Source organism: Ornithodoros turicata, chromosome 4, assembly GCF_037126465.1.
Source record: "Ornithodoros turicata isolate Travis chromosome 4, ASM3712646v1, whole genome shotgun sequence".
Classification (NCBI taxonomy): domain Eukaryota; kingdom Metazoa; phylum Arthropoda; class Arachnida; order Ixodida; family Argasidae; genus Ornithodoros; species Ornithodoros turicata.
In genome coordinates this window covers 78,142,390-78,166,542 of record NC_088204.1, presented here as the reverse complement: position 1 = coordinate 78,166,542, position 24,153 = coordinate 78,142,390, and the positions used below count along the sequence as shown (strand labels likewise).

Below are 24,153 nucleotides of genomic sequence, written 5' to 3'. Positions count from 1 at the left end.
CTTATTCTCCCTGTTTCTCAATGAATTCACACAAGCTTCTTTAAACACGCCAATAAAAGACTTAAAAAATCCCGATTACTTGCGACTGCAAACGTCACATAAGTAGCAAAGCGCCGGAAGCGCTCCGATAGATTTGTTTTGCTTTGTTTCGAAAAGGTGGCGTGATGGTTTGCACACTTTTGTTTTCTTGCAGAAGTGGTGGTAAGCGGCGGCTGCAATTGTTCATCCAAAGGTTCATCCTCCGCTGTGTTGTGTGCTTCTGTTTTCAGTGGTGGGGGGTGGGTTGATCCCAAGCAGAGGTTATCATCAGTGATGATGCTGTGGCTGCAAAGGAGTGTGTGACACTCTTCGATGCTCACCGACCGCTTTCAGTCATCATGAGCCGTAAGCAATCGTATTCTCCTTTCCACGCAGGATGCTTCTGCGTCTGCTATGCAGGGATGCCAAACAAATGAATGGACGTGATATTACTTTACGCACACCATTTAGACGAAAGATGCGACTCAAAAGCGTTTACGGGCATCGCACATTGCGTCTCACTGTGGTCGTTGATCCGTGGTGGTGTAATTTTCCCCACTCTCAGGGTTTCAAGTATAGATGTTCGTCTTTGCCTCTTTGCCAGTTTACCGTGCAGTAAATTTGCAGAGGGCAGAGACTGGCATAGAGTTGAGAATGGTGTCACAGATGGGGGAGTCGATCGTCAGCTGTTACGTTTCCTTCAACTGATCCGCTGAATGGGTATCTGATCCGTGCGTCCATTTGAGACCGTTGTCTCCGGCGTTGGAGCTGCAAAACAGACTGTGTCTGGAAACCCATGTGTTGCATTTTGTCGAAAAGTCTGAGCGCGTATAAAATAGGGCAGCTGTTTTTATTATGAGCAACTTCTTATTACTTTTTTTTGTATGATTACGCTTCTGAAACGAAAACAGCTGAACTGACAGTGATTGACGGATTGATTTCACAGGTTCGAAAACTGTTGTAGGGCATTTGAAAGCACCATATTTCACATCCGAAAGGAGAGATCACACTAGAAAAATTAGACTAATTAGCCTTCATTTTTGTTCGCGTACAGTTCGGACAAAATGTAATTATTCAATTATGTAGCCCGTGTAATTATATAGCCTTCATGTCATCCATAGAACAGTTTTTCAAGTGTTTCCCTTTGTTTTTAAATGGTAAAGACAGAGTTAAATACATTATGTGATTGATTGTATTGTAGGCAACCCCTGCTCTAGAGCCCTCTCGGTGATGTAGGCATCGAAATACATAAATAAAACAAATAAATAAGCTCTGTTTCGATGAAACTGCAGTTTGGCACTTGCTGTAGCTTTGGATTACCTCAACTTCAAATATGAACAACAGATATTGCAGTTTTAAAGTCTCTGTACAACATACCACGTAACTGTTTTTGCATTCCTCCGTTTTACTTGGATTTTCTTTGCAAACTATATTCCTCCTCTCCCGCATCTGGGTCCGCCTGCTAAAAAAGTGAACCATGAAACAAAACATCAGATCCGCGTAAAACACAGTTTTGAAATGTTGACAAGCTGATTGTGCAATAGGGAAAATGACATGGTCTTATTAATACATATTATCCATTTATAAAACAATGGAAACTATGGAAAACCGTGGTGAAATATGTGTGTGATAACTTTCAGCCAGCCCAGGGAAGGGGCTGACTCAGTTCTGTTTTCCTTGCTTTCTGATCAGAGCTGGTTGATAAGATAAGATAAGATGACTACATGACAGCTAAAGCGGCTAAAGGGCTGGGGCTGTCAGTCTTTGACCCATTGTAGTGGATTTCCATCAGGACAATGTCCCACATTCCTTCTGCACTGTAATGAGAGCAATGGAAAAGATCAAATGTGAAAAAAATTTCATTGAGTGATGTATGAAGCGCCCAGAGGTTCCAAACCTGTTCCTGCAAATTGAGAAAGTTTAAAAATTACCACCCTTTTTTTGCTGTCAACTGCCCATTCTGCTTTCTCTCTCTCTTTATCCTTTTTCTTCTTGTTTTTGCTTTAAAATTACAATGCATATTTATTTATGAAAGATGAAAGAGCAAATGACACGTTATGTGTCAAGATTCTAAAAATGCAGCACAATAAATATTAATGAAAAAACAGCTAAAACGAAGAAGGAAGGCTTGCGCGCTGCTACGGAACTTACCATACTCACGTGAACACGAGGTGTAGATATTAAAAATGTTAAGATGTCAGCCATTTTTTTTTAGTTTTCACTGTTATTTGGGGACAAACTTGAACAACACAGGAGTCTGTATGATGCCCCCCAGTATGCAGTCTAACTCCTAAACTGCTTTTTTCATTAATTTCTGCTTCATTACAAAAATGCAGCGCATTACTTGTGAGGAACATCCTAGATCTTATACTTGCCCTTTATGGCGTTGTGCAAAGGCAAAATGCTTACGGCCAACTGGAATAGGACTGCCATGAGGTAGAATGGTAACAAGGAAAGTGCAGAATAGTTTTAAATTATTATTATTAGTAGTAGTAGTAATTTAAAAAAAAATGCAGGTGTCTCAGTTGCATGAATCAATAACGTCCAACAACGTTGACTGGGACCAACTCTAGCATTCGATAACTAGCATTATAAATTAGCAGTGATTTATCCAGAACCCCCTTCACCCCCCCCTACCCCCCCCCCAAAAAAAAAATGTTCAGTGAGTGACACCCCCTAACTTTTTCACCTGTGTACCCCCCCAGGGAGAGCCCTTGCGATTTCAGCTTTATACACATGTCGGTAATGATATGTTAAACTGCAGTGATATAACTATAATTATGACTCCCCCCAAACTCCTCAATTTTTTCCTACACCCCTCCATACTTGGGATTCTGGATAAACCACTGATTCTAATAACTCTAGCTTTGTTAGTATGAAGCACTATTACACTGAGTTAGGTCTCTACTTCTAAATTACAATTTTCAGAAAGGAGTTTAATATGTACCACAATCAATGGAAGAAACTTGTCTCCATTTGACAGGGGCAGGGATGTGTATGCCAGGGATTTTACCAGTAACCTCCCACATACTCCCTCAAGTATCTCACAACACTGCCCTGCCCCAAATAGTATTTTCTGATATGAATACATTTTACATGAGAATACATGGAACTAGGGCACCTCCCCCCAATGGGGTCCATGTAGTCCCAATGGGACTGTAATGAAGTGACTCTTTGTGACCCAGTGATGAAGTGCCTTTTTCTAGCGAAGGTCTTTGCTCCGTGTCTGACATGTAATCCTGTTGCATTGCAGGCGAAGATAGCAATTTATCTGACCGACAGATTTTGCTCTCAAGATTATTGGACGCCGTAAAACAGGTAGGGATTGTCCCGACTGATTGTCGTGGAGGCCCCCCCTCCCCAGAAGAGAAATCTCTAACACTGTGGACTTTAGTGTCAGATTCGCTTTGGAGGTCGTCAGGAACTGGCAACAGAGGGTGACGGTCGGTGAGTGTCTCTTCTTTTCCTGACGTTACGGTACTATTCGTTTTCTTGGCGTATGAAAATTCAAAAACACAATCACATAGAAAAAAATGGCAATATGAGTTACAGGATTCTAAGAACTCTTTGACATATATAAGAACAAAGTGAGAAATCGAGCTGTTTGGTGATCCGTAGGAAAGCCGACTTTTGCCGATTTATGCCCGTCATTCATCCTCCAAGGAAACATCACCTCGACCCAGTTGTGACAGGCACGTATGACCCTCGACAAGCGTGTATGTGCAAAGAAAATCCCTTTCTTTGCACATACATGTTTGTGATGCCTAGCACGCAAAAATTTGAAAGTACTGGTTTCCAACCAGTCACGTGGCACTGCACACATGTGCACTTCACATTTGGGACGTTGCTCTACTTCAGAGTCTTGGCGATGTTTCCTTGGGGGATGAAAGACTGGCGTAAGTCGGCACTTGAGCTGTTTGGTGATCCGTAGGAAACGCACAGGAAAGCCGACTTTTGCCGACTTATGCCTCTCTTTCGTCCTCCAAGGAAACATCACCAAGACTCTGAAGTAGAGCGACGTCCCAAATGTGAAGTGCACATGTGTGCAGTGCCACGTGATTGCATGGAAACCAGTACTTTCAAATTTTTGCGTGCTAGGCATCACAAACATGTATGTGCAAAGAAATGGATTTTCTTTGCACATACACGCTTGTCGAGGGTACAGTACATGCTTGCCACAACTGGGTCGAGGTGATGCTTCCTTGGAGGACGAAAGACGGGCATAAACCGGCAAAAGTCGGCTTTCCTGTGCGTTTCCTACGAATCATCAAACAGCTCAGTTTCTCACTTTGTTATGATATACGTCAAAGAGTTCTTAGAATCCTGTAAACTCATATTGTCATTTTTTTTCTATGTGATTGTGTTTTTGAATTTTCATACGTGACTAATTATACATAGCTGCCTCGTCAAAAACCAGAAAAAGAGCTTTCCATTGACTGTGAACACAAAACACAAAAAGTTCTATGAAAAAATGTTGTTGGCATCTTTCCAAAAGTGTGCATTTCTCATCCCAGGGTTGTGAACCTGTGTACGCAATTTGAAGCTGTTCTCCAACATGGAATGAAAAAGGGGAAAGGTATCTCAGCGGTCAAGTAAGTCGGAGTTGTGGACCCCTCGGAAATGCACTTTGCGTGATTATTGTGTTTCTCCACAGGCCGGTGTCCGAACTGGTTAAGGGCCTCAACTTGTGGAGTGGAGGAGAATCCGAAGCAGGTACGGTGTGTCCCGTGAAACAACATGGGAAAGTTTCATCATCGAGTGTCGTTAAACATTTTTTTTCTTCTCATACCGGAGATGTGAAAGCAGTCTGATAGAGCAGGAACAATGAACCTTATCAATCTGATAACGCCGTCTTGTGCGCGATTCAATGATATCGGTACAGTCAACATGGATGTCAATGTGGATTTTCATCCACACGATTGAAATTTGATGGTCTTTTAGTAGTACGACATTTTGGCCTGCCATTATTGGCATCTCATGGGCTGGGCAATCTCTCAAACTGCTCCGTAACATCTCCTGTGTATTCAAATATATGTTTGAATATTGTAGCGTAGTAGCGTATATATGTTTTATATATGTATGTATATATATGTAGCGTAGTAGCATATATATGTTTTATATATGTATGTATATATATGTAGCGTATATATATGTTTGAATATTGTAGCTTTATTTCAAATATGTGTTGCATGGAAACGAGATGCTCTCAGTCACTTCTGGAAGGTCTCGTACGAGAGAATTCCGCATTGTCCATTGCATATAATTTTTGACACGTTATTAAAGTGCAGCTGGCTACTACATAATATCGGTGAACTCAACACAGCTGATTTAGCACACACATGTAAGACAGACAGCGCACGCTTGAAAGAAGCAAAAGAAAAAAAAAACTAGTATATAATGTTTTCTAGACATGCATACATTAGGGTGAGCAGTCACATCAGCGATTTCATTAGGGGTTGAATTAAGCGACGGATCATCTTTTAATCTCTCAGCCAGGTGCAGTTATTTCATGGAAATATCTCTTCATAATGTTCTGCTACATACTTAGTATCCAAAGCACCTATGGTTGCTTGCGCAGTGTTCTGGCACTTTGTGAGAACCCACCTGACTCGGCACGAACTGGAGCGCTACCTGGTGCTAAAACACGTGGTGAGCGATCAGGGTCGAGGAAGAGCCTGGCTGCGCTCGGCGCTCAACGAACACTCGCTCGAGCGTTACATGCACATGCTGGTGGCTGACCCTGTGCACATCAGGTGACCTTACTTTATGCATGCACGTGATATATACTTGAACCTAACCTTTGCAACTGCAACACTTTGTACGCATTGAGAGCGTAACTCATACGTTGCACATTTTTATTGTGTTAGTTAAAAGCAAAGTGTAATCTGGGCAGTTACTTGTGTAGTTAGATAATTATGTGAATATTCTGACCAACTCCGAGTTAGCATGTGGCATCCTTCGGATGTCCAGACAGTTGCTCGGATGCCAGACGGATCACACGATTGACGACAACAAAAGCGGTTGTGTTACACTTGAGCACATGATGTAGGCCTATAGTATTTAGAGTTCAAAATTTTTTCTTTTTCTTTTTTTGTTGTTTTGTTTGGAGGCACTGTCCTGTGTCTCTTCCCATTCCGTCTTAATGCCGTCTTAACGCCGTTGCGTTCAATCTCTACGGCGTATTTTTATGCAGTACCAGGCTTTCTAGCCCCCACAAAAAATTGTGAAATCATTTACTGTAAAGCCCTCTCGTCGTTCGCGAGACCTTAATTTTTGAAAATGTCGTGGCTCGTCTTGTGTTGCCGTTTTTTCTTCCCCAGTCTTGGGGTTTTTTATGGATTGAAAAATTTGCTAATTTTAAGGCCATGCAAAAATGTCAAAGCAAGATTTGGCACTTCTAAAACTATGCTGGAATTGCAAACTTTACCTTCGCAGTTACTTTACCTTACGGTCACTGGTGAGCATTTTGGTTGCTTTATAGTACAAGTATGGAACATGGAGCATCACTCGTATCAAATGTGCTATGGGTTTCACGACATGTTTCGTATTGATGTCACTAAATACATTATGCGCAACATAAACACAGCAGTGCTATCTCGGCATTCCAATACGTTTGTTATTCCCTTCTATATCGGATTAATGCGTTCAGATTTTCTTTTTTCCCCAAGAACGGTGTCTGATTGGAATGCACTGTCCCATGATGTAACCAACGCTTCAACTCTCGATGCTTTTCTGTCGGCCGTTGTCCTGTCGAAATTGTAGCTCTTGATTATCGTATTAGATGACTATATTGGACACGATTGCATTGATGTCTGAAATGTCTGTGCACCGCCGCGTCCGTGCACCGAAATGTCCGCACTTAAATCTCCGGCACAGAAATGTCTAGTTCCCTCTGATATTACCCGAGAGATAAGATAAGAAATAGGTAAGATAAGAAAGAAGTGTAGATGCAAAAGCCAGGTCACACTTCCCAAAGAAGATATCATTGTTACGTTGTCAATCACTTGCTGTTTGTACCCCATTGTGTAGAGTGCCATTGAGCCACGCGAGCGCGTTCCGCTCGCTTCCGCGCGTTCCGCTGCGGCAGCAGAAAGGGCTATGTTGGCACAAGAAATCGCACACTGACAGTAGTATAATGGATCTGCTCACATTTTACGTTCATGTCACTCAGAAAGACTTGTCTTTTTCTCTTTTTTTTTTTTTCTTTTTCATGTATACCTCAGATTTGAGGCAAGGGAAAAAGTTGCGCATTTTTGGTGCAACAGTGTTCCTGCATATAAATAAAAATGAGTCGCACCTTATTGATATTTAAATATTTCAATTCAATGCGGGTTTCTAAAATTAGGCCTTCTGTACTCGTGCATAACAAATCAATCGTGTCTCGTAATATGCATCCAAAATAATGCAGTGTACCTCTAACCGGCAAATATAATTGGTTTGGTTCAAAATATTTGTACTTGCTACTGGAGATTCTCAGTTCAATCCTGATGGACTGCTTTATGAATGAAGCAGTATTTTGAGCAATGCAAAATGTCATTTCATTGCTCCTATGCGAGCAGATATGGTGGTTGCAATCGCACATAATTACATGAGAAACTTGCTGAGAAACACGTAGCACATATGCACATATTTCATTCTGCTCAAATTGTTTTTTGACTCCAACTTCACACCGCTTGTTATAAGAGCGCTTGTCAATATTGCTTATTGTGTCGCCTCAGTCAGTTTTACGAAGACTGGTCTTTCCTCATGGATCAAGAACGAAGTAGTATGCTGCCCACCATGTCAGCAGGTGAGTACCCTTGTGGCTAATACTTGGGTACTATTCTAAGTGGAATGCTCAGCTTGCTGCGCCTTAGGATGAGGACTTAGCTAGTGCAGTGGTACCTGCAGCTGTCTAACTCTCTAACTGTCTTTGTCTCCTAACCTCAATCTTTGACATTTGTGGCATTTTACGCAATATCCTTTTACTGTTGTGTTGTCGGATTGGTGTTTTCTTTGTTTTTGTTTTTAAGTATGACTGTGGAAATCGAGGTTCAAGCCAGCAGTTTTGAAGAGGGTAAAACTGGTTGATACCAGGTGTAAGAGTAGATTTTCAGGTCGAAACTGCTCTTCACTTTTTGGACAAAAACGTGAAGGTAGGAGGCAACGTGGAGCAGCGTCAATTTACGCGAGGGCATCGTGCTTCGTGTCGTGGGAGGCAATATGATTAGAGCCTGAAGTTTTCGGGAAATATTTTTTTCTAAATTCTAAATTTGGGGGAGGGGGGGAATTGGGTAAATAACCACATGCTCTAAATTCATGCAAATTTGGGTGAAAAAAAAACTTCCAGTGCGCCAAATTAGGGGTGAAATTGGACGCGGTTACTGAAACTAACTACACTGGTTTGGTACAAACGGTGATGTAACTGCATCTACAGACGTCTCAGTGAGGGCAATTTGCCGGGTAAAGATCGGGTTTCATCCTAAAGAGGCGACCTTCAATTCGGGGCGCAAATTCGGGAAAGAATCGGGTTAAACCATAAAACTTCATGCTCTAATTGCGATAGTAAACGTCTTCTGAGGGGGGCACAGTTGCATGATGGGTAGGGAGAATGGTAAAAAGTCTACCATGTGTCTATTATCCACATAGACTATGTGTGTGTTACAGGGCTCGGTTCAATACTGTTTGCCATTAACATCGACAATCCTGCACTGAATCCTCCTACCGCAGAAAGCGCAACCCATGCCACACTCTCCGACCCGCAGCCTGTAGTCCGCAGAGCCATGGGTGAGAGCATTTTGTCATCACTTTGTTGGAACTTCCCCCCCGAATACCACTGGCGGAAAACAAATTGTCGACGCACGAATCTGATGGCGAACTCGGGTGGTCAATTCGTGGCAACTCTTTATTTTTACAGATCCCCGAGCGGTCGTGTTGGCTTGGTCAAAGCGAAGCAATCTCGCACGTTCGCGTGGCGCTTTATAGGTAGGGAGTGACTTTTTCGGGTTAAACCCGATTCCGCCCGGTTATTCCCCCCCCCCCCCGAACTGACCCAATACCAATTCGGGTTAAACCCGATTTCACCCCTAATTCCAGTTACTATGAAATCCTCAAGTGACGTTTCCGCTGAAGACCAACAGAGATTGCCACGTGTAACACACGTAAGAATGGGTCACTTACGTTCCCAACAATCCACCCGTGTGTGTCAACACTGTCTATGCCTTTGGTGATTACCGCTGGTAGATCACGATCCCTAAAAAAAAGAAAGAAAGAGAGAGAGAGAGATTAGGAAAGGACTTAATAGAGAGGAGGAGAAACAAAAACACCCGATAACACCCAAACGCACAATTATCGGCCGATTTCTCCCCGAATTACAGATTTAAGAATAGTGCCCGATTTTTACCCCCCGAATCGGAGAAAGGCATTTAACCCGAAAAAGTCACTCCTTATTTATAGGTGCCAGGGATTTGCCGGCTAGCACTTTTTTTCGTGCGGCCTCGATACAACAGGGCAGCGAGTTGCTCAACTACTATATCCATCGGCATCACATCTGCACTGTGAGGGTGCAGGGTGAGGGTGCGGTGACGAGAGCCCGCACGTCGAAATTCGTGTAGGTTAGCAGACGACGAATCTCGAACGAAGACTAGCGACTGCGATGCCCCTAGTGTGATTCAAGCGACTAACAGCGCTAGATTCTGGGCGCTCGTGTTCGGGTGGCAACGGTCACGTGATCCAGCGCGGGCACCGACCTAGCGATTTTCCGAGCGCTATGCAGTGTCAACACCACCTAGATAGAGAAGGCCCTCGCATTTCCTCCTCTCCCTCTTTCAGTTAAGAGTCAGAATTCGTCTGCTACTGCGATTCGCTGTCCTGCGAACTCGAGAACCCGCAAATGATTGCAGCTCACCCGGAACCTGCAGACCTAAATATTTAGACAAAAAGTGCGTGGCGCTTTCCAGAAAATCAGTTTTGAGAAAGATTGAGACCGTTTTGCGCTTTATTTCCGAGTTTTCCCGTTTAGTACGCGGGGACGTTAAGTCACAGCTTGCAGACGACGGTGGTTCTTCTCCGTGGCCACGACCGCCGAAAGCACGTTCGTGATTGGCTGCGGCCGTTGAAAACACAATCCCGATTGGCTGACTCTTAATTGTTACGTCACGTCGGCGAGCGCGCAGCCTTTCTGGATCTAGGTGGTGTCGGCCATGTTGCCACAAAATGGCCGCCCGAATTTACCATAAAAGTGCGCAAGACTAACGTTGTTGGTGCCGTTCGCACTGAGACCAGTTTCAGCAGCAAGAAAAATTACCTGCATGTGGGAACCTGCTGTTCCTTGTCTCGGGTTTTATCGTCGTTTTTTAAAAAAAAATTACGTTGCGCCGCAGGTGATGTAAAGCGAAAGAAGAAGAAGCGAAAGCCGCGCTCCAACGTGGTGTCCTTCGACGAGGACGATTTGGACGCAAACTCCGACGATCGGTGGGTGGATGGTAATCATGATTGAACGCCGCACCCCGTGTCGTCTGCCACAAAAAGGGCTGTGTCGCATTTTCTCTGCAGGTCTTTAGACATTCCCTACAACTGCTTCAGCGCTCCCGCGACCTGTTTGTCGTCCCCCATCTGTGGCCCCGCAGATCCCGCCGTCCAGACGCCAACAGTCGAATTACAGGTTCCTGCCCAGACAGACGACCGCCAAAGTATGGAATCTCTATCCCAGTCAGACGTGCCCACCGACGGGAACCTGTCGGACGAAAAAGGTAGGACACTGTAAAAGCCTCTGTTGTTCTCTATAGTTCCCACTGGCCCTTGAAACCTTTGAATGCCCGGGAATTTGAAAATGTCATTTTCAAGTCAAAACGATACAGCGCAACGACGAGGACAAGAAGGATCAGACAAGCACAGGCGCTGATCCTTCTTGTCCTCGTTGTTGCACTGTATCATTTTGACTTGAAAACAGCATTTTCAAATTCCCGGGCATTCAAAGGTTTCAAGGGCCAGTGGGAACTATAGAGAACAGAGGCTTTTACAGCGCCACAACGAGGACAAGAAGGATCAGACAAGCACAGGCGCTGATCCTTCTTGTCCTCGTTGTTGCACTGTATCGTTTTGACTTGAAAACTGCATTTTCAAATTCCCGGGTATTCAAAGGTTTCAAGGCGCAGTGGGAACTATAGAGAACAGAGGCTTTTACAGCGCAACAACGAGGACAAGAAGGATCAGACAAGCACAGGCGCTGATCCTTCTTGTCCTCGTTGTTGCGCTGTATCGTTTTGACTATATATGTTTTTACAGTCCTTGAAAAACCTTGTTTTTGCATATATTTTTCTTGTTCTCGTGGAGCTGCTCGTGCAAATTATGCATTTCCGGAGTCGGGACTGCAGCTTCGAAACCACAGGCGTTAACACTCTTTATTGCAATGGGAATCAGCAGCGAGAAATGAATGGCACCCTCTATTCTATTAATACATATTTTTTTTTCTGTACTATGATCTTTAAAATTCTGTAGTTGTCAGCCGCACCTGTGAACTGATATTGTGCATTCCCCATCTATTCTCTCATGTGATACCTGTAGCTTATGCATGTATTTCTGCAAAATATTGAAGCCCTGGTTATAAACTGTGTTTCACACCCCAGACAAAATGACGTCTGAACCTTACAAAGTACTTGAAAATCCCTCAAATTTTTGTTCTAAAATTTAGTGGGAACCGTGGTAGATTGAGGGTACGTACTTTCACATTTATATGGAAAAGGTTGGAGGCACATTTTCACGTTCATATCACCCCATATGTCGATTTTAAGTCTAGCAAAGCTGAGTAGTGAAGCTGTACCGCTGTACTAACAGCATCTGTTATTGTCAGCAGTATTGTGTTACTTCTGTTTTGTGGAAAAGGTTTCCAGCAACATACTAAAGCTATTAGCAAACTATAGATTGAAAGCAGTGCTCATCTTTAGTTACTTAACATGCAACGTTTTAGGTTGCACGTAGACGGACATGTTTGCGGGAACATAAATTCGCTTTTGGGGGGGGGGGGGGGGGGGGGGGGCACTCGAAAAACAGTTTTATAGGAAAATTGCAGTTATACAGTCATAGAGTACAGTAGTTTCTTCGGCATGGTGTACGTTACCGTGGAAACTAAGACCTTCACTTCTCACAACCCGCTCGCATATATTTGCGTGAATCTAGGTATGTTGTCCAGTCTCTTATTGGGATAAGATAACAGATGTGTGTTGTGGCTTGCTTTCAGAGCGGTGTGAAACAGCCAAGTTATCCGAAAGTCCATCCGTGATGAAGTCCTGGTGCAATCGATCTGTGTGTGAACCTCAGCAAGAATTAAGTGATTCTGTTTCCTCCTCTCCTGGCAGGTGCATTTCTGTTTTTTTGCATTATATTAGTATCGAATACGGTCAGTACTGTCATACTCAAAATGACAGTACTGTTGGTGCCACTAATGGCACTGTACACGTTGATATGTACATAGAGCCTGAAGTTTTAGGGTTAAACCTGTCTCTTTACAGAATTTGCACCCTAAAGTGAAAGTTGCCTCTTTAGTCTTTAGGGTGAAACCGGATTTGTACCATGCAAATTGCCTTCACTGAAACGTCCGTAGAAATGCGCGCTACTTTGTTTGGCAGCGAACACAATTGCATCACCATTCGTACCAAACCAGTACAGTTCGTTCGAGTAGTAGAGCCGAATTTCTCCCCGAATTTAGCATACTGGAAGTTTTTCCACCCGAATTCGCATGAATTTAGAGCACATGTTGATTTCCCTGATTCTTAAACCCCCAAATTGAAAACAAGAAATTTCCCGAAAACTTCAAGCTCTAGATATGCGTGACAAATTGTGATAGCAAGTGTAACTGTCCATTTGACTATCAAATGCCGAGGTATCGATAAAAGGTACTTGAAGATTTATTGGATAGTACCGTCAAGTACAGAACTCAAGATGTGGCATTTTGTCCTGTCGTTTGTTGTAGACTTTGTAGGTAGTTGTTCTTCTACAGATAGTTTGATAGTGTGGAATCATTGGAAGTATTCCATCCAACTGGGGCACATGCCTGTGTGTGAGCGTCAGGCTTGTTGTTTCAGAGACGAAGAAGCTTTCCAGTCGTCTGTGCTCACTCCAGTATTGGATGCATCCATAGGAGACCTCATACCAGTCAACCACGAAGGAAATGTTCCTAGTTCAGGTGCTGACTTCACTTGTCACTGTTTTCATTTTCTTCTGCACTTACGATATAAGAATATGTTTATTTGAGATGCATGATGTTGGCCACCATGGGGGACCACAAGCTTGGCAGTCGGAAAGAAATGTGCAAGGGTCTTCTCTGATGTTGCGCTACTAGCACAATACGGGTTGTTCCTCTGCGGTGTATTGCTTATTTGATTACAATGAACAAATTTTGTCAGTCTTGAAGGAAAATAACGAGAAGTTTATTCCTTTTTGTGGTCATACACTGTATCTATTGGATTGTATAGTGCACTGCTGTTCCATAAATCGCGTCTTGCTTGAGTTGTATGTCTAGCCAACATCTGTGCAATGTCTTTTGGTAGCGTGAGAGCACAGAGATTGTGCACTGACGTTGGACTTTCATCGGACACCCCGGGGATCATGTGTCGTGCCGGCCAACATTAAGCGGAGTTTTGAAAGTTGCGTTTACTGTTCACGAGATACAAAATCACTTTGAATCACTTTTGTCGACTAACACTAAATGTCCAGTAGAAACAGTAGGGGTCACCTGTCATGTAAAAACGTAGTCTACTTTGCATTAAGTCAAATATTGACTATGTATTTACTGTTTACAATATATGGCATTCTAGCAAGACAGGTGCCACGACACTACCTGCTAGATTATAACGACTATGTCATAGGCACCCCTTCCCAGCGCCACATTTGGAAGCTAGTGGTGGCGCTACTCATCGGCCCTGTTATTTCTTCTTCAATTTCTGCAATACTTTGTACTTCAGCTTACTTTAGTATTTTTGTACAAGCGGTGGATGTCCCACGGAAGATGTTTCATTCTAAAGTTGATTATCATCATCATTCTACGCGTTTTCATAGGAGACGTTGCTGTCGTCTGCTACGGTAGTCGTATGTCCGCTTCTGAGCGTTCAAAATTCAAATTTCCATTGTCCAATCGTGATGTAGATCTCGTGGGCCGATGATTAGCGCCCCTAGCGGATCGTGCGGACGGGCTCCTTATAGGGGTTGCCGATTATGACATGGCCGTTATAATCTAGTAGGTCATGTACCACGATAAACGAATATTTTCATCGCTTTTGTAAGCTAATGCTAGATATATACCTGTTTCCCCAGAAGACTCTATCCCGAGCTACAGCGACGACACCGAGAGCGCCGCGGAAGCTCTTGCAGCAGCACAAAACGCCTATTCCTTTGCCTCATCGGCTCATTCTACAGTTCCTGATCCCTGCGAGACCATAGAAGCAACAACCATGACAACGGGTGGGTGAACGAGTCCACACAACTCTCCGAAGTGCCACGCGGCGATTTTCCCGAAAGCTTGGTCTTGCACATACGCTACTAAAATCTGTGTAAACGTGAGACACACGCTTCTGTAACATAGCACAACACTTGACGTGACAGATGCTGCATACTAGGACGTACCACTGACCCGGTAATTTTACGTGACCTGTTATCTCTCAACGACAGTGAAGCATTTACCGAAGTTTTCTGTGTACATTTTTCTCTAGCTCCTTTTTTTTTCTTGTCCAGATAAACAACCTTATGTCCATCTTGGACAGTCTTGCTTTTGGTGCATTCAGTAAGAGTGCCTTCGTCTTGTCTATCCTCTTGCAGATGAACTCAAGAACGCTCTGCTAGCTGTGACGCTACGGTTCAAAACTGTAGAAGAAGAAAACGGGTGAGCCTGAAGCAATGTGTTGCCCCAAGTTTGATTCGACGCGACTTCGCTTGGGCTTTATTTGTAGCCGTTTGCCAGTTTTTGAGCCACGCTCGCATTTTTTTTCAAGGTCCTTGAGGCGGCTACTGGAACGGGAGTCGGAAGTGGCTTCCAGTTTCCGTGCAGAAGCGGAGGAGACCAAGAAGCAATGTGTTGAGAAAGCTGAGAAGCAAGAATCAAAGATTCAGACACTTTCCAGGTGATTTTGAGTTTCTTGAGGTACCATGATGTACCAGTGTGTATCACCATGCAAGTCAATACCCATAGTGTGAATAACTGGTATGGACAGCAGTACTTGTTTGTATTACGTTTGTGTTACTTGTTTGCTGGAAACGGTTTACCTTTATTATTCATGAACTCCCAAGAACGAGTTACAGATAGTAGTTCTTAGAACAGTCCACGGTACCTTTACATTACATGTGAGGCTGTGATATGCCTGGTTATTATTCGGTTATGATCGAAGTATTAAAACATAAAGTGCTTCTGCTGCGGATGGGCTTGAGTACAGAATCCCTTTTGTGTTCCTCAGCCCAAAGTACATTTTCCATACCTTCAGAGCTACTTTTACAGAGTACATTTAGTTGTGTAACTACTACACATTAGTAGGGCCTGACTTTTTCGGGTTTTATTTTTGGCCAAGTACGGGGGGTAAATATCGGGTGATATTTTTCATTTGAAAATTCGGGTTAAATCCCGTTACGGCATATTCTGTCGTCAGGAATTCGGGTGTATTCGGGCGATTTTTTTTTGTTTAATAAAAATTTGTCTTAACACGGAACTAATGTTTAGCAATGTTATCAAACTTTATTTTAATGCACGCTTATGAGTGTGCCATGCGACCCGGATGTTTTCGGGTAGATTCGGGTTAAACCCGAATTTTACAGATTTCGTTCGGGGGGTAAATATCGGGCGGATACGGGTTTCACCCTAAAAAGTCAGGCCCTACACATTAGTATTGCCTTTACTTGTGCAGGGAGAATGAGCTCCTGAGGCATCAGCTAAAGAAATACATCTTCGCAGTACAACTGCTCAAACGAGACGGCATAGCAGCGCATCAAGGTACGAGAGCCCTTCTACCCTGCACTTTTGTAGAAGCCCATAATTTTTTTGTACGATTCAAACTATAGTTGTGCTTCCTAAAATGGCACCGTACTGTGAAGGCATCCTTATATGCGCGTTTATTGATGCCCTTTAAGTCGCAGAGCAGTGTTTATGCCTTCGCAGATACGTTCTATTATTGCTGTTTTATCACACTACAAATATAAAGTGATGTAATAATCTAAATATTTTGTGTTAGCATTAGAGTCCCTGGTTGGGGAAGTGCAGCCGGCCATTCCCGAGCCAAAGCCCTATGTGGACCATCAGTATGAAGCGAGTGAATACGAAAAGAAACTGGTTCAGGTACTCTCTCTCTTTCACTCGCATCTTTAATCCCGCCCCTTCAAAGTTCAATTGTAGTTGACACAAAACATTTTTGTACATCACTGCTTTTATGCTCACAACATTTATGCTTTGTAGCAAAAAGACTGTAGAAGATAGATGGGGGAAATGGCCCTTACAGGAGCGTGTATAGCCACGTTTGAGCGTAGCTCATTTTCCTCTCATTTTCCAGGTGGCAGAAATGCATGGTGAACTGATGGAGTTCAATGAACGTCTCCAGAAGCTGCTTCTCTTTAGGGAGACCACCATTCGCCGACTCAGAGAGGAACTGACGGACCTCAGGGGACCGGTTGGTTATTTTTCTTTCATCTGGTTCAGCATTTTGTTCAGCATCTTGTTTAGCATCTGGGTTGATTCATCTTGGACAGCATCTGGGTTGATTCATCTTGGACAGCATCTCTGTTCATTCACCTGCTCAGCATTAAAAATTGATTTATCTCATTCAGCGTCTTCATTCCTTCGTCTCATTCAGCAGCTTCAATAATTATTTGTGATGCTTTCAGCTCCCCGATGAGAACCAGACGTCTGATGACGACATCAGCATCACGTCCGACTACGATGCGTGAGTAGTTTCGCGTTTCTCCAACTAATACATTAATTTCATCGGGAATCTATGGTTTTCCCAAAAGGTCTTCTCAATCGGCTGCATTGCGGCCTCTCATCAATATCTGGATCCCGTCGGCGTTCTTTGCGGGACACTGTTCCGACGCGTTCCACGTCTACCAGGTGCGTACGATGCGAACTATTGCTTTGTACGTAGTTGCTGTTTTAATGCGTTAGCATTAGGAGTGTCAAAATGGATAAAGCTGTATGTGTGCGTGTGTCCGTGTGTGAGATGGTGAAGCCTCACCGAGGCAGAGGTATATATGTGGACATGTAAAGGGGGTAGATGGTAAATGTGATTGATTGGAGGTAAATCATTTGAAATTGAAGTAGTCAAAGGTAATTAAGAGTAATGCGTAAGGTAATTGAGGGTAATTAGAGGGAATTAAAAGCAATGAAAGCAAGAAAGTTGAGTTTAAAGGTAATGAATGTAAGATATATGTAGTTAAGAGAAAGATTAAATGAAATTAAAGGTTATCAAAGGTAACCACAGGTTAGTGGAGGTAATTAGGTGTAATTAAAGGGAATTAATGTCAATTAAAGGGGAAGTTAGAGTAATTAAAGTAAGCAAACGTAATTAAAGGGAACTCAGTGAAATTCAGGATTACGTCATGTAACCTGGGGTTACCTTCGGTAATTAAAGGCTAATTACAGGTTAATTGAAAGTAATTGAGGCTAATTAAAGGTTAACTAAATGGACTTACATACAGTAATTCAAAGTATCGAACCGGAAGCGGACAACCGGAAGTCGGGTTTAGACCGGAAGTGAATACCGGGAAGTCAAGTATGGACCGGAAAAGGCGCTTAATGGCTAACGCATTTCTCTCACATTTACCGCTATATCGCCACTGAATTTTTTTTTGACTGCTGCAATTGCTGAAAGAAGTTTCCTTTTCGTTTTTCCCTCGGGACTGTGTTTCTTTTCCTAGAGCGCGTTTGATGCAGAAGTCATTTGCGGGCCATCTGTGACGTACAACCTAAAACTACGCATTGCCTCCCCGACAGGTGTACATCAGGATACGCGACGACGAATGGAACGTCTACCGAAGATACTCCCAATTTTACGCGCTGCATAAAACGCTCAGGAAGAAGAACCCCATAGTCAACTCTTTCGACTTCCCCCCAAAGAAGTCTATCGGAAACAAGGTACGGACGCGTTTCTAATCCTGGGGACCCGCAAAGTGTGGGGGGGTCACCGTTGCTTTCCTCCGCGCACGTGTCCTCTGAATGCCGAACCCGGCCGTAGAAAAACGCTTACACAGTGTTGTGGACGCGTACAATCCAAATCGCAGGATGCCAAAGTGGTAGAGGAGCGGCGGAAGAGACTGCAGCGCTACCTGCGCTGCGTGCTCAACTGGATGACCCAGACCAACCCGGATCTTCTGGACACCCCGGACAAACATACGCTCGTCACAATCATGCCTTTCTTCAAGTGAGACGGTCCTTCTTCGCTCATCTCGCGAAACGTTTATGGCCCTTTTGAGTTTCCCACGTTCTTGAAAATGTTGTATACTACGGAGCATCTAAGGATGAAGTGTCTACAGGACAGGGACCTCACCCACAAGCTCCTCAGAAATCAACCTCTGGGGGTGTGCCAAAGGGGCGGGGGGGGGTATACGTTTATGGGTACTACAGTCACGTCTCGATTATCCGGACGGCTCGGGAGTCGTCCGTTTTCGTCCGGATAATGAATTTCCGTATAGCCAAACCAAGCAAACTTCCGGAAATGGAAACAAGGAGAATATCGTTAATTCAAAAATTCATGCGGAATCAGATGCTTAAAATTGGTAAGATACGCGTGTGACAGAATTTTGGCTACAGCCACGGCATCCGTTGTGTCACCTTGCTGTTCAAATGTATGAGAAAGTTAGTCAGGCACACATGTTTTTGTCTTCTTGAAAATGTCTTTGGCATAGGCCAAAAGACAGGCGATGCTTTCAGACGACATGGACGTTGACGTTCAGATGTGGTTTTCTTGCGCCCGGTGGTACAGTGCGCCTCTTTCATTTATTGTCTAACATCTCTACCGTGTGCCCAAACACACGCCAAAAGGTAATGACCTCTGAAGAAAAAGGTTTCAGACAGTACAGAATGTGCCGGTACAATTTCCTGGTATTTTCCCGGAACAATGCGAACACAGCACATGCCAGGGACAGAGGACGTCCACAGTTTTCCGGACAAGCGAATCAGAATGACCTAGGTCCTGGAACATTGGTCCCCGTACTTGCTGTCCGGATACGAATAACGAATTCTGGATGACCGAGACAGAATCCAGCGGTGGCAGGTTCGTTCCCGGTAGTGTAGTCCGGTTAACGAGTTTTCCGGATATCTGAACTCCGGATAAGCGAGACATGACTGTATATGTAATTGGTAGCCAAGCTGCATTGAGCAGTTTCAGAAGTTTTTTGGGGGGAGGGAGGGCTAAAAACCAGGGAGATAGGGAAATCCCTGCGACCTACAAAAGTTTATCCATGCCAGCACGGTTCTAACGGTGTCGCGAATGTAACACGTGGGCACACATAACTCCTGGTAATGCAAAAAGACAAACTCTGAACCCCTGGACTAACTGGAACCTTTTGAGAGACATTACAGAACCCAGTTTGAAAACCCTTGCTGTAGATATTGGAAGAACCAAAGAGACAACAGTAAACTTTAATTGTGGACACGCTGTACGTCATCAAATGATGCACTGTGACGATAGGTTATTGATAGAGCCTCAAGTTTTAGGGTTTAACCTGAAATGACACCCTGAAATGAAGGGTTACATCACCGTTTGTACCAAACCAGTACAGTTGATTACAGTAACCGAGCCCGATTTCTTCCCAAATTTAGCATACTGCAAGTTTTTCCACACGAATTGGCATGAATTTATGGCACACGTTTATTTACCCGATTTTTCTCCCCGAATCTAGAAAAGAATATTTCCCGAAAACTTCAGGCACTAGTTATTGTTTGTCTAGCGCAACTTGTTTGCGCGCACGCGATTAAACGGCTGCTGCATTTATCATATTCCTCAGGGAGCAAGACTCTGCGCACCCCAAAACGTCCCGAAGGGCCCACCCTCAGCGGCTGCGCATTCCTGGCAACCCTTCGGCATCCACGCTTCAACCGGCGCAGCAGCAGCAGCACCCCGTTCAGCATTACACCGGCCTCTGAGCCGTTCAGTCTCTGTTCGAATCTCCCTCCGTTCACACGGGAGGACGCGGGCCCCGGCACGTTGCCGAACACCCATTTTGGGCATTCGCGTCTTTCTTGTTTGGTACGTCCTGTCCGATTGACACATTCCAGTGGAGAGCGTTCTCTTACGCCTTCGCGGCGGGAGGCGCAAAAAAAAAAAGGTGTGACGAGCACCGGCCGCGATGGGCTAATCACTCCACCAAGGGACCAGGCACTGCGGTGGCTCCTTTGTGAATATAGTATTTAACTATTTTCTCTTTGTGCTAGTCTAAGGTCCGGTAGTTGTGGAACCTGACTAGATGGATACTGTAATAAGCAAGATAGTATGCCGAGTAGTACATAGTACTCACTAGTTGTGTCTCTGACAATAGAGGGCTCTTAGGTAGCTTGGAAGTCCTTGCAACAATCACGTTGGCGACCAGCAGTTTGCTCCGTCTGTTTTTGGTGGAACAAACGCTGGGTGCGAGATTAAATTACATGAAAGGTACGCAGCACGATAGGACACCCTCGAAAGGTTGGTGTTTAATTTTATGCATACTATTTTAAATACTATTTGGTGAATAAGTTTTATTTGACAGAAAAGGAAACTGCACTATACGATTTTTGCTGATATAACTTCGTACAAACAGTTAACACGGACATGGTCATATGAAATATGATGTAACAAACATTTCTTAATTGAAATGTACTCTTCAGTTCAGTTTATTTTGACCTTTAATTTGGAGGGTCCTCAATTTATTCTGTACAAATTGAGTTTCAGTACAACTTCGTTGCGTACAACAGATTGTTAGCTTCAACGCTGCATTCAATATAAATGCAGCTTATCACAAATATTTGTTCATAGGCATAATAGATTGTGTTAACTAGCAAGACCCAAAGGAGGAGTGGAAATCTTGTAAAATATAGTTACTATATTTATAAGGCATAAATTAGTAATGACATTATGTACATATTTGTTTTTTAATGTGACAAGGCCAAGTTTACTTGCGAGTCTACCCCAGGTGACATGGTTTAGCTTACAAGAGAGATAAAAAGTAAATGAATAATTTATGAGCCTCGCTATATCATTGATTGATTGAAAAATACGGCTATATGAAACGATGCTTGCCACATAAGCCTCGCTTATCCAAAACTGCTCCAGTTGCTATATCAATGTGGGACAGGATCTCTGGTGTCATATTTTTCTACCTTCCCTTCTGTCGCTTCCCAAAATACTACTACTACAGTATTATATTGAAGCTGTTGCATGTGTTGCTATGGGTCGTTGTAATCGTTGGTTTATTGCTGTACATTAAGTACTCTGGTATTTTGAGGGTATAGTTTTTGTACTCTTCCGATATTCCACGATTCATGCACTTCGTGTTTGTACATTTCAGTTATGGAAATAAACTCATGTCTCTGAAATTGAATTGCTGTGGCGATTTATTTTATTCATTTTTTTTTGTCATTGGTAGCATGTTGAAATGAGGCAGTGGTCCAAAAAATAGGCAATGGTGAGACTCGACACCACATATCTTGATCTCCGAGAACGACGCAGGCACCATCGCATAATGACTTCTGCTTTCTGAAGAAGGAAAGTTGAATTGAAATATGACAGTCGTCGAAAAAGTTCATTTCATGCATTGCGTTAATATTTGTAGCTGACTGCCGTGCTGCTTCAGTGGTCCAATGATAATGCTAAGTATCGTGATGATAATAATAAGCACTGATGTAGTGAACCTGCGCGCACGATTCCGAAACTATGGAGCAACGCTTCTCAAGCTATCGCCGCCCTATCGCCGTCGTCATGAAAGAGCACATATCCTAATACCAATCCAATCCGAGCCAAAGCTAGCGAGCCAAAGGGAGCAAGATGGCGTCAGGTTTAGTCAAAACAACAGCTCAAAGGGTAAAACCGATCCTCTCGTTAGACCAAACTGAAGCAAGGCGAAGAGCGCTTAATTTGTACAAGGCGTGGTACCGGCAGATGCCAACAATAGGTAAGTGTACCGGCTCGGCAATTTGGGAGCATTACTGTTGGGTGCATCATCTTTATACGGATGACCTTCCGAAGTTTTAAATCTCTTCACGATCTTGACGAAATACGGTCACACTTGAGTGCATCAGAACCAGCGGAAATTAGCAGACGACATAGCTGACAGTTAACGAAATTCTGTTCGTTGTCGCGCAGTATGTAAGGCCAGGGTATCGTCTGCAGAATGCGGCTTCAGTAGCAGTTTGGAAGGTAATCTGGAGTGCTTCACATCTTAAAGTGTTACTTACATTTCAGTGAAGCAGTATGATATCCCAGTGACTGCTGAACAGGGACGAGCAAAACTACGAGAAGAGTTTGTGAAGAATAGGCATGTCAGGGACATTCGTACTATAGACCTGCTCGTCATCAAGGTATGTCGCTGAGCATGCACTCAGGTGCCGTTAGAGACCATTATGCAAGATATGTGTGCGGCTCTTTCTGCTGTTTACAGCACTGGGCATGCTATCGCTGCATGATCGCACTCGAGTAACTTTTTGATGCAGGTATCTCACGTGTCCAGGCAAAGGAAACCATAATGGTTTCGTATTAGTAACACCCTGTGCTAATAACATTGATAGTAGTAGTTTGGGCCTAATGACCCTCGTGGAGGGTAGTGGGTACTCCTCCAGTTGGGGTACCAAACTGTGCTCTGCGTTGTCTGCAACTTGGTGTGCTGTAGCTGCACCTAACACGCGACCCAACTTAGCCACTTGTCAGCTAAATCCGCATCCACGAGAGATCGTGAAGTTGTTGCAAAGTAACATAAATCTAAACATTCAAGTTCGCCCTGCAGGTGCATGTGACGAATTGATACGTTTCTGCAAAGTTTGAAATAGGTACGGTGGGTGAAATGCCTTGATCTGGTACGAAAGAGCAAAGTCCGACAGTTCAAGCAGTGCACATGCTTTCATTCATTCTGTATACAGTGCATTGCTTTGTGTTCATTGTAAGAGTTTTATTTTGGTTATTGCCATTTTATCACTTCCCAAATTCAATTTCTGCTCGCATGTTCCCTGCACGAGTGCTGGTTGCTTTACCATATTCGCATATTGTGCATGTTGTATCATGTACAGTGTCTTTTTGTAGTGTTTGTAGTACTCACATTGTATGCATCTATTTCTTCAAGGGCCAAATGGAACTTGTGGAAACCCTGAAGATTTTCAAGCAAAAGTCACACGTGATGGCCTACTTCAAAGACACCGTGAATCCTAAACCTACAGATTTTATGTCAAAATTCTTGTCCGGACAGTAGCAGGACCTTTGCCCTAGAAAAGTGCTGAAAGTAAGCTGACAGGTTATTCTTGGTTTGGTGTAAATAAAAGTAGGTAATCAATCAAACTGCGGCCCCCGGTAGTTTTCTTGAGCCAAATACGGTGACTAAGTAACGCGAAGTTGATAGTCCACCCGACACGTCGACTGAAAAGAGCACGCGAAACAAAAACGGACAACACCACAGCTCAAAACTATGTTGTCTCTTTCTGTATTGTGTGCTCTTTTTAGTCATCTGTGGACTCTAATCAACTTGACCCTCTTTTCATGCCTAGTGACTAACTACTATTCCGAGAAGTTTCTGGTGTCACTAAACGTGCGATATTCCTTCACCACCGGGAGGTTTGGTGGTGTACGCTATTGGTCGCAAATGAACTCGCAAGAGCATTGATCAAAACCCTTCTCCATTGATCAACCAGCCCATCAGGAACCACCGTGCAAAATATTTTTCGCTGAATAGTGTCTTTCTGAACTGCACTGTCTGGGGTTTTCCGGCGGACTTTCGAGGACGAATGGCGGGACAGTTCTGCTTGAAGTCTGCCCAGGATGCATACTAACCCCCCTGTCCCTTCACTCCTTCCTGCTGTCCCCTCTCCATCTGTTAACATCTGTACGCCGCTCATAGCCATAGTTGCTTCGCGGCGCGAACACCGAATTTAAGAAAAAGTAATAAAGAAAAGCACACCAGAACCGGGCGCAGCTTGGTCTGCTGGTGTGACGTAATCAGGTCAGTGTGACG

General features: G+C 43.8%; 2 protein-coding genes across 4 annotated transcripts; both read left to right on the top strand.

Annotated features, from left to right (window-relative positions):
* The first annotated feature begins 142 nt into the window (after positions 1–142).
* Positions 143–21,540, top strand: LOC135391991 (sorting nexin-29-like). 3 transcript variants are annotated; one of them, XM_064622592.1, is made up of 24 exons: positions 143–201; positions 270–384; positions 3,272–3,336; positions 3,413–3,465; positions 4,533–4,610; positions 4,673–4,731; positions 5,597–5,771; positions 7,737–7,807; positions 8,665–8,784; positions 10,380–10,470; positions 10,552–10,748; positions 12,236–12,353; positions 13,080–13,180; positions 14,308–14,454; positions 14,809–14,872; positions 14,982–15,110; positions 15,885–15,970; positions 16,209–16,312; positions 16,524–16,640; positions 16,855–16,913; positions 16,981–17,077; positions 17,960–18,100; positions 18,247–18,386; positions 19,972–21,540. In XM_064622592.1, exons 2-24 carry the CDS (start codon positions 378–380, stop codon positions 20,108–20,110), a joined length of 2,358 nt encoding a protein of 785 aa, XP_064478662.1. In that variant the 5' UTR covers positions 143–201; positions 270–377; the 3' UTR covers positions 20,111–21,540. The 3 variants fall into 3 exon arrangements, with proteins under 3 accessions (XP_064478662.1, XP_064478663.1, XP_064478661.1); XM_064622593.1 differs by having other exon boundaries at positions 173–384; positions 14,311–14,454; XM_064622591.1 differs by having other exon boundaries at positions 173–384.
* Positions 21,541–21,944: 404 nt separating this feature from the next.
* On the top strand, positions 21,945–23,483 carry LOC135393519 (NADH dehydrogenase [ubiquinone] 1 alpha subcomplex subunit 6-like). Its single transcript, XM_064623928.1, has 3 exons — positions 21,945–22,110; positions 22,401–22,516; positions 23,272–23,483. Exons 1-3 carry the CDS (start codon positions 21,984–21,986, stop codon positions 23,395–23,397), a joined length of 369 nt encoding a protein of 122 aa, XP_064479998.1. The 5' UTR covers positions 21,945–21,983; the 3' UTR covers positions 23,398–23,483.
* Positions 23,484–24,153: the final 670 nt, after the last annotated feature.

Excerpts from the sequence above, each read along its gene's own strand:
- LOC135391991 (XM_064622592.1), top strand. Across the intron at positions 3,337-3,412 it reads TATTGGACGCCGTAAAACAG|TGTCAGATTCGCTTTGGAGG; the intron begins GTAGGGATTGTC and ends TGTGGACTTTAG. Across the intron at positions 17,078-17,959 it reads ACGCGTTCCACGTCTACCAG|GTGTACATCAGGATACGCGA; the intron begins GTGCGTACGATG and ends CCTCCCCGACAG.
- LOC135393519 (XM_064623928.1), top strand. The coding sequence starts at position 21,984 with ATGGCGTCAGGTTTAGTCAAAACAACAGCTCAAAGGGTAAAACCGATC. Across the intron at positions 22,111-22,400 it reads CCGGCAGATGCCAACAATAG|TGAAGCAGTATGATATCCCA; the intron begins GTAAGTGTACCG and ends CTTACATTTCAG. Across the intron at positions 22,517-23,271 it reads TAGACCTGCTCGTCATCAAG|GGCCAAATGGAACTTGTGGA; the intron begins GTATGTCGCTGA and ends TATTTCTTCAAG.